General features: G+C 49.7%; 1 protein-coding gene across 1 annotated transcript; it reads left to right on the forward strand.

Moving 5' to 3' along the window:
* Positions 1–162: 162 nt before the first annotated feature.
* Pef1 (penta-EF-hand domain containing 1) lies at positions 163–19,533 on the forward strand. The gene is made up of 5 exons (XM_051171626.1): positions 163–320; positions 12,443–12,716; positions 16,297–16,452; positions 17,083–17,226; positions 18,693–19,533. The coding sequence occupies exons 1-5, from the start codon at positions 297–299 to the stop codon at positions 18,920–18,922; spliced, it is 828 nt and encodes a 275-aa protein (XP_051027583.1). The 5' UTR covers positions 163–296; the 3' UTR covers positions 18,923–19,533.
* The last annotated feature ends 17 nt before the right edge of the window (positions 19,534–19,550 follow it).

Raw genomic sequence — 19,550 nt, forward strand, 5'->3', positions numbered from 1 at the left:
CCCCCATTAGGTAACCTGGTCTGACCAGCCCCGGAGTCCGCTCCTGGTCACGAAAACCAAAAATAAACCCGCCACTACCGTCGCCAACACTTCCGGACACGCCTACCCGGGCCTCCGCTCCTCCCATAAATCGGCTAGGTGCCCGCCCACTGCCCTAAGTGTCATTTCCGTTTGTAGGCCGGAAGATTGGCAGTCTTACCGTCCAATCAGAAGCAGGCTCACCCCCCAACCTACCGAGAAAAGGAGTTGAGGGCAGGAAGCCCCGCCTTCCACAACTGTATGACGTCATAATCGCCATGGCCAGCTATCCGTACGGGCAGGTGAGTTGTAGCCGCGGCATCAATGTCTGGACTTTGTCTAGAGGCAACTCTCCCTCCTCGGCTCTTTCGCCTCACTTAATCTGCGCCTTTTCCACGCAGAGGCTCATCTCAGAAAGGCCTTGCGTGAGCAGAAAAACAAAGAGGCCAGTCTGTCGCTCTCTTCATACGTAACCTAGAATCCCCCGCGAGGTTGTTGTGTCGCATCCCCTCTGACGTCGCTCAAGCCCACCTTTGCGGGGTCTGTGGACTAGATAGGTTCTAGCTGGGCCAGATCAGAGCTCACCCCTCGAGTCTCCGGTGGGGCAGGATCCTCCGTGCTGACAAGGTGTTTAGAGCGCTGGTTCTCTCTTGTCTTTCTGGGCGTGGGATAAAAACAAGTTTCCCGACTCACTCAACACGTACTGCGACAAAATAATCAGGACAGTCAGTGATAGCAGGTGCCAGAAGTGAGATGCTTACACTACTCACGGTAGTCAGCGTCATTTCACACGTAGATAAAGGGAAACCCAGAGAAAACATAGAGTTTATCTGAAGTCACAGGTAGTTGGGCATCAGGAGCATCATAGCAGTATGATTGTGTGTGTGTGTGTGTGTGTGTGTGTGTGTGTGTGTGTGTCCTGAATTAGGTAGATGACAGAGCAGTGAGGTACTTAAATGTAGTTTTGAGTCAAAAGACTCAAGTGTTGGCCACGTTAGTTTTAAGTCGTTTTTCTGAGCTAGTTTCCTCTTATAAAATGGGTTGAGTAGTAGAGCCCACCCCACAGAGTTATTAGAACTGTGTGATCCCTGTACAGCATATGCAATAAAATGTAACGTTACTTTCTAGGATTTTTCAAAGCGTTCCCCTTACTTCACACTGGACAAAATAATCGCCCTGATCACAGAGTAATTTTTTGGTTTGGTTTGGTTTTTTGAGACAGGGTTTCTCTGTGTTAGCCTTGGCTGTCCTGAACTCACTTTGTAGACCAGGCTGGCCTCAAACTCACAGTGATCCGCCTGCCTCTGCCTCCCGAGTGCTGGGATTAAAGGCATGCGCCACCACCGACCAGCTGATCACATAGTAATTTAAGAGATTAATATCATGCAAGAAAAGTGGAAACAAAATCAAATGGGATATTACCAAGCCTTGATTGACCATGGTCACAAGCTAAAAGATGTATAGGTCTGTACAGTTAATACAGCATTTCTTACATTTACTTTGTAGGGGGGCAGGAGCGGGGAAAAGGGGAGCGATGACTAGACATGTGCACAAACACAAGACGACTTCTTCTTCTCCTCCTCCTCCTCCTCCTCTTCCTCCTCCTCCTCCTCCTTCTTCTTTTCTCTATCATGTGGGTCTTGAGGCTCAAACTCCTTTGCCCTGGCAGTAAGCACCTTTACTCACAGAGCCATCTTGCTGGCTCTACACAGCAGTTGGGCCTCCATTATGCTCCTATAAAGACCCTGCAGGCAAGCAAGGCTTACTATCTCGACTTACGGCTGAAGGAGAAAATCCAGAGAGACGTAAAGGTCACACATAGCAAGTGAGGGTGAGGCCAGGATTTGAGCTTTGAACTCCGTTTATTGCATACTTAGCAGACGTGAGTAGAGAGGCCAGTGTGGGCTGAGGCTAGAAGTGTAAGAGCAGCGTTTCCCAGACTTCGTGCCACTTGCTGGCTTTTGTGAGGTGTTAGCACACGCTGTTCGTAGAGAAGGGTGCTGTGGTTAAGCAAGTTTGTGAAATGTCCTGTTTACTACAGCTTGCTAATGTTCACTGTAAATCTGTCAGAAAGGCATAGAATATGTAATATTTCTAAAAACTTAACCAGGGAACACCCTACCCCATCTGTTTTGTATTATGTCGTGTGTGTGTGTGTGTGTGTGTGTGTGTGTGTGTGTGTGTGTGTGTGTGACACACTGGTGTTTCGGAGGAGCTTGGTTTGGGAAAGCATTGCCATGGTACTTTTTTTTTACAGAATTAAAAAAAATTTTTTTTATCTAGTTTTACTTCATAGGCACTGATGTTTTGCCTGCATGTTGTCTGTGTGAGGGTGTCGGATCCGCTAAAGAACTGAAGTTACACACAGTTGTGAGCTGCCATGTGGGTGCTGGGAATTGAACCCGGGTCCTTTGGAAGAGCAGCCAGTGCTCTTAACCACTGAACCATGTCTCCAGCCCACCATAGTACATTTTTTTAGTGGCTGGTTTGTATTGGAATTACCTGAGAGCTTGTTTAAAGGATAGATCTGGGTCCTACCTAAGACCTGTTCTGAGCTCAGAATGGCACAGATCCTACCCCAGAATCCTATGGGGGGGGGGAGTGAGGATCGGGAGGTCAAAGGTTGACATTGAGTAGCTGCCACAGTTGCTCTCCAGCTTACTTTTTGAGACAGTCTCTCACTGAGCTGGGAGCTCACTGTACTGGATTATCTGGCCAGCGAGTTCCAGGGCTCCCCACCGTCTCTGCCACTCCAGGCATGCTTTGCCAAACCTGGCCTTTTTTACTTAGGTGCTGAGGAGCCATGCAAGTAGGTCCTCTTGCTTGCAGGGCAAACAGGATACTGACGGGGCTGTCCTCCTAGCCACAGTAAGCTACGTCTTCATAAGTGCTGGGGATGACCTGTATGCACTCCAGAATCAGTGACAGACAGACCTGGGCTGGACCCCAACCCTACCCACTTAGTAAGTGTGATATGCTCCTGGATAGCCAGCCCACTTAAGGGCTGGCCCTTAATTCCCTTACCTACAGAAAGGGAGAAATAGCACCCGTGAGGTGGGTGCACAGAGGATGGAATGCAGCAAAGGATATAGGGAGCTCTGCGTGTCAGTGGTGCATAGCACGTGGCAGTGCATGGTAACGGCACTTGCTGCCACTGCCATGATTGGTACTTTGCCATCCTGCCTGGGCTTATGCTCAGGGCAGAATACTGAAAAGGCACACTAGGAGAAAGTGTCTGGAATAGAAGAAGGAATGGTGCTTTTATCCCCACCTTATAGTTGCCCGCCTCCTCGTCCCAGGTGTTCTAAGAAAGGAAAACCGGATGTTTGAAGTCATGCAAAGGCTCAGCAGAGCTGCCTCCCTTCCACCCACTGCATAGTTCTGGAGGATTACAGCCATCGGTGGGAGTCACAGTCCCTGTAATTTTCCGCTACTCAAAGGCTGCCTGGGTGTTGGGAGCAGTAGAAGTCAAGCGCCCTTTGCCTCAGTGGGGGAGCCTGCCTGATGGAACTCAGAGCTTAGGAGCTTGGTCTCCAAGCCAGAGAGATTGGTTGTCACATCCCTGCTCCGCCACTTGCTTAACAGAAATTTGTTGTAAAGACCCGAAGCTCAGTATCCCATTCTTTAAAGCGGGGTCACAGCAGTACCTATAGCTGACTCACTGAGAATAGGAAAGGACATAATTAACGTCAAGTGTGGCATGTAGAAAACACTCCACATGGGAGATGAACGCAGGCGTGTAGATTGTATTTGTCGAGCGGGAGTGGGTGTAAGGCATTAGGACAGTGCAGAATGGCCAGTCTGGTGGGGGTGGGGCCAGGGAGAATCACTAGTTGGTGTAAGCTGGGAGAAGAAAAAAAAAATGTATTCCAGCTAAGGAAATAACCTCACAAAGACCAGGAAGCAAATAAGAACGTACATTCCAGCCGGGCAGTGGTGGCGCACGCACTTGGGAGGCAGAGGCAGGCAGATCTCTGTGAGTTTGAGGCCAGCCTGGTCTACAGAGCAGTTCCAGGACAGCCAGAGCTATTACACAAAGAAACTCTGTCTTGAAACCCCCCCCCCCAAAGAAGAAGAAGGAGGAGGAGGAAGAGGAGGAGAAGAAGAAAGTACATTCCAGCCTGGTGTGGTGGTGCACACTTTTAATCCCAGCAGAGGTAGAGGCAGGCAGATCTCTGTGAGTTTGAGGCCAGCCTTGTTTATGAAGTGAGTCCAGGACAGCCAGGGCTGTTACACAGAGTTATCCTTTCTCAAAAAAAAAAAAAAAAAAAAAAGAAAGAAAGAAAGAAAGAAAAGAAAAGAAAGTGCATTCCATAGTGCGTTTTTCTTAGTGCAGGTTTGTATCAGAATTATCTGAGAGTTTGTTTAGAGAATAAAAAAAAGTCCAATATTTTGGGGCAATTTTAAGATTAATCTGGTTTTAATAAGGAGGGGCCAGGAGGCAAGAAAATGAGACCAGAAATGTAAGCAAAGGGCAGATCCCAAAGGGTCTAGTATATCATTTTGAGGAGTCTGGTTCCCTCCTAAGAGTGTTGAGGGATGGGAGCTGGTGAAAGGGTTGTTGCATTTGTCCCACAGAGCTCTATGGGGCCTTGAAAGAAGAGATTGAACGGGGAGAGGTTGATCAAGGTGGCCAGGATCAAAGCTATTGAAGTCCTCAACTAAAGAGGACGGTGACCTGGTAAAGGCTGGTGTGACAGGCTGTTGGGAGGAAGAGTTGAGGGAATACACTGTTTAATCAGGGTGACAGGAAGGAAGGGAAGTACCAGGGAGGGCACGAAGGCTTTGATTTGGATGAGTGGGTGTCAGGAGGCTGCTGGGCGTGTGGGGCTGCAGCTCAGGAGAGATGAAGCTGCAAAGATGTTGGAGTGTCAGCACAGAGGTGGTAATTAAAGTCTCGGGACAGCTCTTGGTTCCTTGTTCATTGGTTGCATGTTTTTGACCTTTAAATATTACAAGGCGCTGCTGGTGATTGCCCAGACCGGTCCTCCTGTCTTCTCATGGCTGTTTAACCCGTTAGTTTAGGCTCCTGCCTCTTCCATCAGGCACTTGAAAGGCAGCTTTGAGCAGGCTTGCCTTTGCATTGCCATCTCCTCCCTTCCTCCTCAGGAGTCAGTCTAGACCTGCTTGTTATCTCCGAGCCTCCCAAGGGCTTATGGGTAGAAGAAAGAGCTAAAAGAGAATGCAGGGATTTCTGAACTGGGAGAGGCTGAGCCCTCTGTCACCTGCAGGAGTGCAAATGGACACTGCTCTTAACTGTGAGGTTGAAGCAAACTGTTATGGGGTCTAGGCGCTACAGTGTAATCTAAAATTCTCTGTTCTGGGTGCTGAAAGGCCACCTCCAGCCTTTCCCGCTATCTGTGTCCACGGTGGAAAGCCATCGTATTCGACAGGTGTTTAGCACAGCTCTTGGCACAGGCGTACGCCAGGCCCTCACATGTGCAGGTGCTATTTTGAATCCATTTCTCATTTTAGCCACATGATCTAAAATATATTTAACTTCAGGCATCTTTGTTTTCTCGTCTCTAAAATGGGGATGAGCAATTAGCTTCAGGTTCAAGGAACCAGTCAAAGATGATTGAGCTTAAAGCACCTTGCCTCATTATGTCCCCAACCCTGAAAAATACCGAGATAATTTTCTGTGGTGCTTTAGAAACCATGGTTACTGAACTCTTGCCTTTTGCCCTCCACCCCAAGTCTCATGTTTATGGGTCTGAAATACTGTTAGGAACTGTCTGGAAAGGGTTGGTAGTGGGGCATGGAGTCCAAGGCCTGGCTCTCATTTCTGGTTCAGACTTTAACTTTTCATTCAGTGACCCTGGGACCAGGCCAGAGCCCGACACAAGCCTCCTCCCCAGCCTGTCCTTCCTCCGTTGATGGCTCCACCTTTTTCATCATGTGCAAGCTAAAAACCTGAGTCATTCGAAACACTTCGCTTTTTTCACTCCCCCTCCATCTCTTGCCTAATCCAATTAGTTGCCAAGTCATGTCTAGTCTCTCTCTGAAATAGCTTCAGAATCCACCCCGTTCTTCCCATCCCTGCGCCTGCTGTCTGGCTCATGCTCCGCCTGCCCAGCACCTGGGCTGCACTCCCCCCTGTCTCTCCACCCCTCTCCCTCCACCCCGCAGCTCATCCTCCAAACCCACACTGGCTAATTCTCCAAACAAGGCTCAGAGCACATATTCCTCCTGTATGGGAAACGCTTCTGGGGTGATCTGTTTTCTCCAGCATAAATTCTTAACTCTGCAAAGCAGTGCTTATTTGTTCACATATTTATGGAGGCTTACAGGTACCAGGCACTGTGCTGGGCCTGGGGGATGATGATGGGTGACTGATGATGATGATGGTGATGGTGGTGGTGGTGGTGAAGAAGAAGAGGAGGAGGAGGAAAGGAGCTCTGTGTCTGTCCCTCACCCACCAACTGAAAAACAACAAAAGAAGTGCTTGGTCAAGGAGGCTGTTGAGGGACCTTCCTTTGTGGGTTCACAGCGTGCTCTCACCATTCCTTGACCACACCATGTTCACTCCTAAGTCTGTGCTTTATCTGTCTGCTTGTGTCTACAGGGTTCCCCTCTATCTTCTTTTGGTGAGGAATAGCTCTACGCCCTTCAAAGGCCAGCATGTCACTATTAGCTTTGATCTAAGCAACTTTTGGGAGTGAGAGATAGATACATAAAAATAAATAATACATAGTTCGTTTGTGCTCTGCCAAACCCATGTAGGGATGGGAATTGGACCACTCCGAGCCTCCAGAGCTCCTAGCTGGTAGAACACAGAGGTGGACAAGAGAGGGAATGTGGCTGGAAAAGCTATAGGTCTCTCCCAGGAGACCGGCTTCTGGACCTGGCTCCGACAGCTTATGTGTGACTTCTGAGTTTCCTCCCTGTTGCTGCATGCCAAGCTCTTGTTCCAGCAGGCTTCGTGCAGCGAGTCTCATTTCATCCGTATAGCAGGCAGTGTGAGGCAGGCACTGCTACCTAAGGACCCTGAGGCTCGTCGAGGGCGAGCCACCAGCTAGTGTGCCGATACGTTTCCCTGAAAATACCTCCTTCATTCAAACAGACTGAGTCTTTTCCCAGACCTAGCAGTGAAGTTCATGTGCCTTAAGATCAGTGAAGACTGTATATGCAGTCTACTGTTTTACTGTGTGTCCAGTCTGCTGTCCTACTGTGTGCTCAGCCTGTATAAGCCTGTGTAACCTGTCTTGGATGCCCCGTGCAGTCGGTGCTTACAACCCAAGCTACATGCAGAGCCTTGCTCTTAAGTTATATCCTCTCCCTGGCCCCTGACTCAGAACAGAGTGTGTGTGTGTGTGTGTGTGTGTGTGTGTGTGTGTGTGTGTTCGCCTGTATGTTGTTGTAGTTGTAAAACTATGCTAATGATCTTTGTAGAAAAGTCCCTTAAGAGCTGCATGGTGGCACATGCCTTTAATCCTGGCATTTGGGAGGCAGAGATCGACAGATCCCTGACTTTGAAGCCAGCCTGGTCTACCAAGTGAGTTCCAAGGATGGCCAGGGCTACACAGAAAAACCTTGTTTCAAAACAAAACAAAAAACCCAAAAACCCAAAACCCAAGGGAAGAAAGAAACAGAAGTAAGGAAGTGTCCTTTGTTCTCCGTGCTATTCAAAATACAGAGCTTTGTTAAGAGTCCTGTTGCTGCTGTTAATTTAATGGTATGGCCTAATAAATGTTTATTATTAGGCTTATAATTATTATAGCAGTATTATCTAACCCACTTTTACAATCAATAAAGACACAGACACCTGATGTATTTTAGAATAGCCTATTTTCACCTGGAGCATGACAGATATTACCTCCTAAGCTCCCTTCATCTATATCCCAGCCTCCATCCCATGTCATCTGCCTCTAATATTTTCTGTTTGGATTACCTCCCATCCATAATCCCAAAACACTTCCTAATGTTGTTCATCTGGGCCATTTCTTTCATATGGAATGTCATGTTTTTTGAGACAAGGTTTCTCTGTGTAGCCTTGGCTGTCCTGCACTCACTTTGTAGACCAGGCTGGCCTGGAACTCACAGCCACCCGCCTGCCTCTGCCTCCTGAGTGCCTGGCTTCATTTTCATTCTTATTATGTGAGTTTTGCTGTTGGTGTTCTGTTTTGTTTGTTTTTCTGTACTGTCCTGGAACTTGATCTGTTGACCAGGCTTACTTCAGACTCACAGAGCTCCCATCTGGCTCCTGCTTCTGATTGCTGGGATTAAAGGCAAGCCACACCTACCTCCTTATTGTGGTATTGATGAGTTTGGGTGCCCCCTGATTGATCTGAACTCACATGAGCATCTGAAGAACCCTAGGAAAATGGGATTTTTAATTTTGGACATCTTGGCCATCAAAGGAGACAAGGAGCAACAGGCATCTCCCGGGAAGCTCCTTCCTGGTCCACCTTGCAGGGTGGAGAGATCTCGAGTGGGGAAAGGGAAATCAGGATATCTCAGAGTGGCTAAATTGGTAAGCAGATCCCAGAAGCGGGGGACACATACACACCCGTGCTTACTCTTTTTTTCTTCTTTTTCTCGCCATCAAGCCCAGTTCACCTTCACTTCTCAATTAGCCCCAAGGAGCAAGCAGGCTTTCCCAAAAGCCTGCCGCCTCTGCCTTCTCAGTGTGGGGAATTCTGTCTCCTGAAGCTCACTTTACTTAGAGAGATTGGAGCTAAAATGTCATTAAGTCCAACTATCAGCTATTGACTGTCACTAAGATACGTTGTCTCTGGAATCCTAACCACAGGACACTTGATTCAGGAGTCTTGGGAGAGACTTGATGACCAAATGCATTGCTCTCTACAACCAGTGCAACTAAAACATTTAATCTCGGAACCAAGTTTGGGTTAGCCATACAGCCTTCCCAAAAGAAAAAGAGGTGTCCCAGGAGTGTCTCCTGCTGCATCCCACACACCCCCTCTGCCTTCTGCCTGATTCTCTGCCAGCTGCTAATATAATACATTATCCACACCCATAAAGTGGCCTTGAGCTTCTGAGGCAGGAGAATGGGCAGCTGCATTTCCAGTCGTCAGAGTAGGGCCAGACTCCGCCCACGAAGGGCTGCACTTGCCACATCCAAAGATCTCACAAAACTTGTCACAGAGAATGAAGTTGAAACCATTTTACTAGGAGAATAATAATGTTATTGCACATACATATGAAGAGTTATCTTTGACTGTCAAGCCCTTATAAAAATTGTCACCACTGTTCAATAATGGCTCTGGGAATGGATGGACAAAGGCCTGTCCGTTGTAAAGGCAGACCCCCCACCCCACGTTACTTTTGATCTATTTAATCAGACAAGGAGACTTTTAAGACCCAGCCTCAGCTGCTACTACAGTGGCTGGGGTCAAAGTTCCTGACCCTACCTCCCTCAGGGTCCTTTTCTATTATCAGACAAAAGTCTACAGAGCCTTTTATGGACTTCGGTGGTCGTCCACACCGCAAGCAGTGGAAAGGCAGAAAGACAATAAAGAAGTTGCTGTCTCCTTACCTTTCATGGGCTCACACAAATTCAAATTCCATCTGCAAAACCAAACAACAAAAAACCCTTTGCCCCGCGGTGGTGGACCTTTTCAGTCATAGCACTCAGGAGGCAGAGGCAGGTGGATCTCTGAGTTTGAGGCCAGAATAGTCTATAGAGCTAGTTCTAGGAGAACCAGTGCTACATAAAGAAATCCTGTCTCCAAAACAAAACAAAAAAATCCTTCTGTAGTTGCTAATCCTTTTCATACTATGCTGATACAATAAACAGCCCGCCAAAGCGTTGACACAGAGGAGCAGCAGCAGCCTTGTGGCCCTCTATTCCAAATGTGAGAAAGGAGGCCATTTCCAAAAGCAGTGTAAACAAAGCTTACTACATCTAGAGTTGATGGGGAAAGTGATCCAGTTTGGGGGGGACACAAGAATGAGCACCCGGACTGACTCAGTGGTACAAGCAAACCCCCTTTCACTTCCAGTGCCCTGCGCTGTGCTCCCTCGGCAGGAGCACAAGGCTGGAGTCATTTCCACACCTTGTGGCGCCTCTGCTGCACGCCACCCAGCTCTGGATTAGATTTACCTCTAATTAAAGATAGAAAATCAGAGGCATTGGGAGAGGTCAAGAGGCTCCCCATAGATGTGTAGGAACCCCTTCCAGTGAATGTTCTGGCTTGATTTTAGGTGAATCGGACTGGACTATAAAAGGAATTTTGCTTGCCCAGATCTCTTTCCTCCGCATGCCATTGATTCAGATTGCCCTGCTCAGATTCATGTTATAGTTATTTCCAGCTGCGCCAAGAAATTCCAACCCTAACTCAATCGACAAAATTTATTATTATTCATTCCCCACTTCCACAGACCCTCAGTAATGGTTGCTAAGCCAAGAACTCGATTCCTCGGAGCACACTGGACTCAGTTGGTGTTTCTGTCAACTAAATCCCCATGAAGGGCATTAGAGGCACAGCAGCTGGTGTTTCTGTTATGGCTAAATAACCCTAGCCTTCTCATGGGCACATTCAGTCCCCAGTTTTAAACATTCAAGGAGTTAGTGACAAAAGTAATCTCTACTTTTGTAAGAACAAAAAAAACCTTATGTGTACTTTTCAAAAATTGAACTGCCATTTTTTTCACCGTTTGTTTTACACTTACTTTTTCTTCCCTGGAGTAGAGATCCCCTTTTTCAACAGGCTTGTGCACCTCTGTACCTGAATGTCCTTTGTCCTCAGGGACCATGAGAAATACCGACACAAACTTTGTTGGATAGAGGGTCCCCCGATGGGAGATCACTAGCTAATTAATGGGGACAAACTTAGTTACATCAGCTAATCCAAGAAGAGCTTCAGGCACACCATACAGAACCATTCATTATTCAGCGCCTGGAATTATCCTGTCCTCTGTAGTCCCCAAAGTCTGGTAAATGAGGCGTTCACGTGCTCTCTGTGCTGCTAATCTCGTCTCCATCCCCTGGAGCCATCCAGCCTAGTGTTCCTTCAGAACTATTGTGCTATAGTTATTGATGTAAAATACTGCCTTTCTTAAAAAACTATTTTCCATTACACCCTGATGATTAAGAATTGCTTTGGTTTGTTTTGATTTGTTTGATTACAATGGTTTCTTCCCAAAAAGATAATGTTAAATTCTTTTTATTAGTTCTTGGGCAATGTCAGTTTGCTTTGGCCTTCCGTGGAAATTCCCAGAGTGGCTCTTTCTCCTATTTCTGCCTCTCATACAGGACTTGAACTCACCTCCTACAGTAATTCCTTTTGCATTACAACAATTAGAAATAATGGCTTGAGCCCTGGAAAAAAGACAACTTTCCCAAAGATGCTTAGATTTACCCATCTCTGTTTATCTTGAACACTCCTCTTTTCCCTGCAGCCATTAACTCTCTTTTTAGCCATTTTAGAATGGTTGTTTCTTCTCAATATACCTTTTTTTAAAAACCCCAAGCCAACAGAGAATGACTCTCATTCAACAGGACAGAACCAGAGTTATCCAACTTACTGGACAAGCCCCTGATATTTTTTATTCATCTATATCTCAAAATAATTTCAGCTTCTTTTCACAAGCCTCAGAAGAATGGCAAATGGCTTTTGCTTGTTTTTTGGGACAAAACTCCTTTCATTCCCTCCTATAAAGACTCTATAGAATTTCATTACTTCCATACAGGGCTTTTCTCCAAGAAGTACACATCCTATTCCTAATGCACTAACTGTTCTTTGTCAGTGTCAGACAAAAGGCAGAGGGAGAGGAATGGAGGATTCATATTTGGGCTGGATTTTGTTCAATCTACTCTGAAGAGGAAGTTGCTTCAGTCTCCTTCCTCAATGCATTAGTCATATGAGTTAGTGGATGACAAACCCAAATTGTGGTGTTTGGTCATCGTCCCCACTGGCCTGGGACTAGGCTCCGCACCTGCCTCAGAGTCACAAAGACAGGGAATGTCCATGCGTGGTCAGCTAATGTAGGCGGAGAGGAGCTGCTGTGCAGGGCCCATGCTGTGGGAACATCAGTGGTGGCTGATGAGGCCCAAGGCTGTGTGGCAGAGACTGCACTCGTGCTGTGAATTCTGCAGGTGAAGGCGGAGGTCCCAAAGGCTGAGCATTTTGTTTGATTCATTTGGCCTGTTCATGTAAGTCTACTGAACATCCATTGTACACGAGAAGCTAGGGATAAAGCCGCAAACTTTGCAGGGCCTTTGATGTGCAGGAAAGAGGAGTCAGCTGGACAAGGTTCCAGCCTGAACTGTACGCCCTTGGTATGACCTTGTGTAACTGGTCGCTTCCCTGAAAGTCTCAAGGCCACCTGAGCAAAGAGCTATAAGTCCAGCCTCACCTGTAGAAGCAGCCATAAGGCCAGCGGGGCAGGTGCTCTGTAGCTGTAAAGTGCTATGCTGGGGCCTCTTTCATCTCCCTGCTCGGGCCTGTTCTTCCTACAGAGTTGCCCAGGAGCTGCAGGACAGGCACCTGGAGCACCCCCGGGTGGCTACTACCCTGGGCCTCCCCATGGTGGGGCCCAGTATGGCAGTGGACTGCCCCCTGGCGGAGGCTACGGAGGTCCTGCCCCTGGAGGACCCTATGGATACCCCAGTGCTGGAGGAATCCCGTCTGGAACCCCAAGCGGACCATATGGTGGTGCACCTCCAGGGGGCCCCTATGGTCAGCCACCTCCAAGTTCCTATGGTGCCCAGCAGCCTGGACTTTACGGACAGGGTAAGTGAATCTTCAGCTCAGGGACCCAATCTAGAACCTCTAGCCTGCTCTGCAATATCCATGTCCCACCCTGATGCTTCCTATGGATGTGCTAGTGCCCCGGTCTCTGGCACCATAGCCCCTCGCTTCCTGCTTTGCCTGTACTGTTGCTCACTCACTCCTGCTTGTGTGTCAGCAGCTGCGGGCTAGCAGCTCAGTCTCTGCCTCATGTGTCTTTTCATTCTGGGGTCAGTGCTGATCATTCCTTCTGGGGGACATGTTGTCCTTAGGGTGGAGAAAAAGAGTAAGAAGCTAGCAGGACTGGACACTACCTCTTTAGGTTCTTCTCCAAAGGACTGATGTCTCATTAATTCAGCTTTTTTGGCCGGAGCGTAGCCTGCTGTGAAGGCTAACCCCAGCAGGAGATGGTGTGCCTCTCCCAGGGAGCTCCATAGGCTGCCAGGCAGTGGGCGAAGACATTCAGTGCTTGTCCTGGGAAGGGAGATCAGCAGCTAACTGGCAACAGCAGGAGAAGAAACTCCATTCCTATAGAAGGACTAACTTCATCAGTAAGAAGAAGAAGAGATGGTGTGATTAGTTAACGCTTGGCTTTAAAGATCAGACACTGACCTGACCACACTACCTCAGTTTCCACTTCTGTAAAATAGGGACAATGCCACAACCTCACAGGCTGGATTGAATGTGAAACTGCAGCTTAATACCAGGCACAGCGCCTGGGCTTGACGAACAGACAGCATTCTGTGAGAGGACTTGTTATAGGGCTGGAGGTATTGTCATTCAAACAAGAGGATGCAAGAGAAGGGGAAAGAAAGATGCAGGCTGGAGGGAGGTGTTCGACAAGGCAAGGGAGGCAGAGATTGAAGAGCCACAGCTGGGGTCTCTCAGCAGATAGTTGGGAAAAGTAGGTGCCACCCTTGCCGAGCTTAAGTCAGCTCCTTCCCAGAGTGGCTATTCACAGGAGGCAGGGCACCAGCAAGGCAGCCTGGACCCACCATGGCCTGGAGAAGGGCCTCCAGGGAGTGCTGTGCTTAGGAAGCAAGCAGCAGCTGAGTGGATATACCCAGGCAGGTGGCCCTAGGGGAGATGCTCGAACCTCTGGGGTTCTGAGCGCTGCCGGACAGGGGCGTTTATCTTCTCAGAGCATCTGGCTGTTGGCTCTCAGCTCTGCCATCGATTTCCATCTCCTCCAAAACCTTGTGTCTGTGCTCATAGAAAGTCTGTGGGGAAAAGAGCCCCTGCTTCAGAGGCCTTTCCTCAGGGGCCCGAGAGTGACAGTCATCTCCAGGGTAGGGGAGGGAAGGAGGGACGTGCCTCATGTGCTCAGCCTCCCTCCCTGCTGCTCTCTCTCATCTGGTGGCATTGCTCCTCTCCAGGGTGGCTAGCAACACCTGGGAGCAGTACAGCAGGCAGCCTGATCACGCATCTTAGAGTTTTGGCAAGTCCCACCTCCAGGGTTCAAGACTCACCACTTCAGAAGACAGAGCTGACCGTTAGAGGTGCCTCTGCAGCAAGAAGATCCCAAAGGGCCCCATTGGCCATCAGCCCTTGCCTTCCGTCCAGCAGAGGTTACTCAGAATGCTGAAACCGCATCCCGAGCCTTGCCGCCTTCCCGTCCACCGCAGCTCCTCATTCCTCAAACACAGCTGAAATACCCTTCTCTGAAAACGCCTCTTACCACTCCCACCCCGCCTTGGCTGGGGGCTTTATTTTGCTGTTGTCTCCTGTAGTTCATTCCAACAGCCTTGGCAGTGGTTCCTGTTATAAGTATGGAAGTTGGCATTCAAAGAGGTTACTCATTTCACCTGAAGTTACACAACTGGTAAAAACCAGTCAGGGCTTGAATCCAAGTCTGCCTTGAATCTCAAGCTAGACTCTTGTGTGTGAAGCACATAGCTACACGTGTGGCAGGAACTACTGCCAGAGGTGGTGGCTCTCCTCTCCCAGGGACCCTGCCGGTTCTAGTCGGTTTCTGTTGTGATGAACACCGTGACTGGAAGCAGCTCAGAGGAAGAAAGGCTTTTATGTGGTTTACAGGTGACAGCCCATCCATGAGGGATCCAAGGCAGGAAGCTTCGAGCGAAACCATGAGGAGCACTGCTTGCTGCTTTGTTCTCCTGCTGGCTCCCCCAGCTCCTGCTCAGCTAGCACAGGCCCACCTGTGTAGGGATGGTGCTGCCCACAGTGGGCTTCTGTATCAACCAGCTATAGGACAAGTCCCACAGATGTGCCCACAGGCCAGTCTTCAAGGAAATCCCTTACCCTAAAACCAGAGCCATAAAATGGGCCCAAGGCTTCAAGAAACCTGCTGCCCGTGGAATAACAGAAAGCTAGCCCTGGAGTGCTGGGTCTCAGAAAAGGCAGTGTGAATTCTCTCCACACTGCAGTTTCAAAACTCTTTATCCAGAAAAAAGTTTCTGGGCCCTCCTGTCCTTACTCTCCTCTGCAGAAGTGATTCTTAGGCCCTGTACGGCAGGCGTGTTTTCCTGCATGGCAAACTGCAGGGTTTGGAGGTACGAGTGTCCTTCGGTTTTCCTCTGGTGACCTGTTTCTTAGAGTTCTGATCTGAGCCGTCCTCAGTTGAGGCCCCTTTACCCTGGTGGCTCTAGTTTGTGTCAAATCTACAGTGAACACTAACCAGTGCGCTGTCATTTGAGGTGGGCAGGCCCACTGGGTTTCCTGCACCACTTCAGGCAAACCTTGTCCTTCTGGCCCACCCTCCACAGTGCGCATGTCTGTGTGTGATGCCTTCTTGTGTGAAGAAGTCCCTTTTTGGCCAGTTGACCCTGCTTCACTGAGACAGACTGACTCTGCTTCTCCACCTTTGTCACTTGTCCCCTCGGGCCATTTACTGAGATTTCTTGCTGTATTGGGGGAGGGGTGTAAAATCAAGTAGAGAAGTCACTGAGACACTGCACCAGTTGCTGTGGAAATCAACCACACGCTCCCTCAGAGAAGGGTGTGGGCTTGGTGGGGCATGGGGGTAGACCTGAAGTTCTGTGGGTAGAAGTTCTAGTTTGCTTTCTGTTCCTGTGGTAAAACTCTGCTGAAGGGGAACTTAGGGGCTTACTTCCTGTCACTGAGAGGAGTCAGGACAGGAACTCGGAAGCAGGAACCATGGAGGGGACACTGTTTGCTATCTCCCTAGCTGGCTTATACTTCCTTTGTTTTCTTTCTTTCTTTTTTTTTCTTTCCCGAGACAGGGTTTCTCTGTGTAGCCTTGGCTGTCCTGGACTCACTTTGTAGACGAGGCTCGGCTTGAACTCACAGAGATCCGTCTGCCTCTGCCTCCCGAGTGCTGGGATTACAGGCATGCACCACCACACCCAGCCTTTTCTTAGTTTTCTTAAACAGCCCAAGATCATCTACCCAGGGATGGCGCCACCCACAGAGTGGACCCTCCTACCTTAGCCTATAATGAAGGCAATCCCCCATAGGCCAGTCTGATCTAGGCAATCCAGTCCTTCAACTAGACTCCTTTCTCAGATGCCAGCAGGCTGTGTGGCCAGGAGGTGCCTGGAGTGGCTCCCCGGCACTTCCTTCACCTGGGTCGGACTACCATGGTCCACACCTCTTCCTGCAGGTGGTGTCCCCCCAAATGTGGATCCTGAGGCCTACTCCTGGTTCCAGTCAGTGGATGCCGATCACAGTGGCTACATCTCCCTCAAGGAGCTGAAGCAGGCCCTGGTCAACTCCAACTGGTCCTCGTTCAATGATGAGACATGCCTCATGATGATAAGTGAGTGTCCCACCCTTCCAAGAACGTGCAAGCTTGAGCCAGGCCCTTCTAAGAGTGTGCAGGCTTGAGCTGGGTCAAGGCTACCTGACAGCTGACAGAAGTGGGCAAGTAGTCAGTCTGAAGAGACCCATAGCTAAGGAGGAAGCTGGGTTCAAGATGCCATCTCCTTTACCTTGGGTCACTGTCAAGTTCTAGGTTGCTAAGTTACAGGCTGGTCCAGTTTCCCATTCTGCAGGCAGGAATTCCCTCCCCAGGAAGACACTATAGGCAATAATACCAGCACTCAGGAGGCAGAGGCAGGCGGATCACTGTGAGTTCGTGGCCAGCCTGGTCTACAAAGTGAGTCTAGGACAGCCAAGGCTGCACAGAGAAACCCTGTCTCGAAAAACCAAAAAATTTAAAAAAAGAAAGAAAGAAACTACAGGCAAGGGGTCAGCATGGGCCCAAGGCTTGGAGCTAAGCCATGAGCCCTGCAGAATCTGGATGGGACAGGGCTGAGAGTGGCTAGGGGGAGGGCAGGTACTGCAGTTGGTCCATGTCTCAGGCACAGGCCTTTGCTTCAGCTGCCTCAGTGATGCCCTTGACCCTCAGTCTTGAAGCCTTCTCCCTCCTTCCCCTCCTCCTGCTCAGACATGTTTGACAAGACCAAGTCTGGCCGCATTGATGTCATTGGCTTCTCAGCCCTGTGGAAATTCCTGCAGCAGTGGAGAAGCCTCTTCCAGCAGTATGACCGGGACCACTCTGGATCCATTAGCTCCACAGAGCTGCAGCAAGGTAAGGACCATGGGGGGGGTCAGTGGGCATGACGCAGCTAGACTCCTTCTCACACCTTAAAACCCATCGAAGTGTTTGCTCTCACTGCCGAGTGCCTACCTGTACCACTCATTCCACCTGTTCTGCACCCTGGATGGGATCTGAACCAAGATCCAGGATCAGGCAACACTAGGTCTAAATCAGTGCTGGGTTCCCTGGTGACAGGACTCCAGACAGTGCTGAGTGGGACAGCCCCTCTGGCATCAGAGAGATGGGCACTTGGAGAGTGGCGTGCTTCCTTCTGCTCCCAGCATGCAGCTCGGAAAGAGCCACGCTTCAGAGCTCAGTCCTGTTGCCACTTGGCCAGAGGTGCTTTCCCTTCTACTCTGAGACCCAGTGCCTTCTCAAGAGTCGTGGGTAGGTAAGAGCACCTGGGGCCACAGTGCCACATCGGGTTCCAGTCTGACTCTGTAGGTCAAGCCTGCAGCCTGGGCTCGGGCCAGTAAGTTACAAGGACAAATGGCTAACGTGGCTATGAGAACCTAGGGGAGATGGTTTCATCACCTCAGAGAGGAAGGGGCTGCCCAGAGAGTCCCAGTCCTCTGCCCAAGCCGTGCATTTCACTCAGGTGGGTGGAGGTGAGTGTGCCATGTCTGTCCCTGCTAGAAGGGAAGGGTGACCAGGACTGAACACCGCCTTGCCAGCTCATTTCACTGACGTTGGTGAGGCTGATGGCAACAACAAGATTAGCATCTAATGTGTGCCATGCCCCAGGCACTGTGGTGAGCGTTGTACAGGTTCCTGAAACTCATCTTCCCAAGGGTTAGCTCCTGTTTGCCATTCCACACATTTGGTGAGGGAGCCCTTCTAGTCACCCTTTACAAGTGACTAAACTGAAGCTTAGTTCCTTGCTCGGGGCCTCACAGAGCAGGGAGCTCAGATTGCTCCTGGGCAAGGAATGCAGAACAGGCAGAGGCATCTCAGTGGGGTGCAGGCTGTGGCACCATACGGACATATGACTTTTATTTCACACTGTGTGCGGGATACTGTGCAGAGTGCCTCTGTGGCTGCGTTAATCCTTATTAGAAGCACAGGTTAACTATCGTCCCTGCATGAGCGACAATAACAGGGGCTAGTGAGGCTAAGCAGGGGACCAAGAACTGCCTGCCTGCTGTCTCTGATGTCTGCCTCGCCAAGGTGATTAGTGGCTCACACTTCCTTCTGTAGCACAGATGCATTGGATGGTCACAGGTAGACCACCAGCCTCTCTGGGATCTCATGAGCCTTGACAGTGAAAAGATGGGGTGGGGGCACATCCAAAGAGCTCCTTCTGTGCTCCTGACATCTCACTGGCTCCCCCAGGACTTCTGTGTCCTCGTGCTTCTGAGCTGATGCCCCCAGGTCCCCTGAGCTGCTGTGAGCCAGTGCTCCAGTTCCTAGAGAGGTGCTCACAACAGGCCTCTGCTTCCTGTGCCCTTCCTCTGCAGCTCTGTCACAGATGGGCTACAACCTGAGCCCTCAGTTCACCCAGCTCCTGGTTTCCCGCTACTGCTCGAGATCTGCCACCCCTGCTATGCAGCTTGACTGCTTCATCAAGGTGTGTACCCAGCTGCAGGTGTTGACTGAGGCCTTCCGGGAGAAGGATACAGCTGTGCAGGGCAACATTCGCCTCAGCTTTGAGGACTTCGTCACCATGACAGCTTCACGGATGCTATGAGTCAGCCTACCTAAGGAAGTGGAGCACACCAAGGGGTGTGGGCCTCTCTCCTTTTCCTCCGCTCCTCGCAAAAAGTGTGTCCTAGCCAGAGCTAGGAAAAGACAGAAGGTTGACTATCCAGGGCTGTGGGGTGTCACTGCCTTGGAGTAGGGGCACTAGTGGTGCCAGTGGAGTTAGTGTCTGGTCGGCTATGAATTCCCCTCTACTCCCCGATGCCAGTGCTAAGTGCTCATTGGCCGGCCTCTTCAGGTACCACCTGTCATCCCACACTGAGCCCACCAGAGCACACGGGCCCAGTTTCTGCAAAGCAGACAGACTGAGCATGAGAGAGATTTGCTGGGACCAGTGCCTGGGATTCCTTAGCTCCCACAATCCTTGTGTGTTAGCATTAGTCCACCTGAGACTTTCCCTGCTCAAGAAGCTTGGACAGTCTGCCATCTCAGCCATTTTGGAGGCCCATAGCCTCTAAAACTTGGACCCCTTACTGGCCTGCCGTGTTCCACTCAGCTTCACTCCCCAGGGGACGTTTGTCACATTCTACTGCCAATGTTGTTTTTAATTTGCTGTTTTTTTTTTTTTTTTTCCCATTTGGGGCCAAAAGTCCAGGAAACTAAGCCTCAATAAAAGA

Source organism: Acomys russatus, chromosome 29 (genome assembly GCF_903995435.1).
Source record: "Acomys russatus chromosome 29, mAcoRus1.1, whole genome shotgun sequence".
Classification (NCBI taxonomy): domain Eukaryota; kingdom Metazoa; phylum Chordata; class Mammalia; order Rodentia; family Muridae; genus Acomys; species Acomys russatus.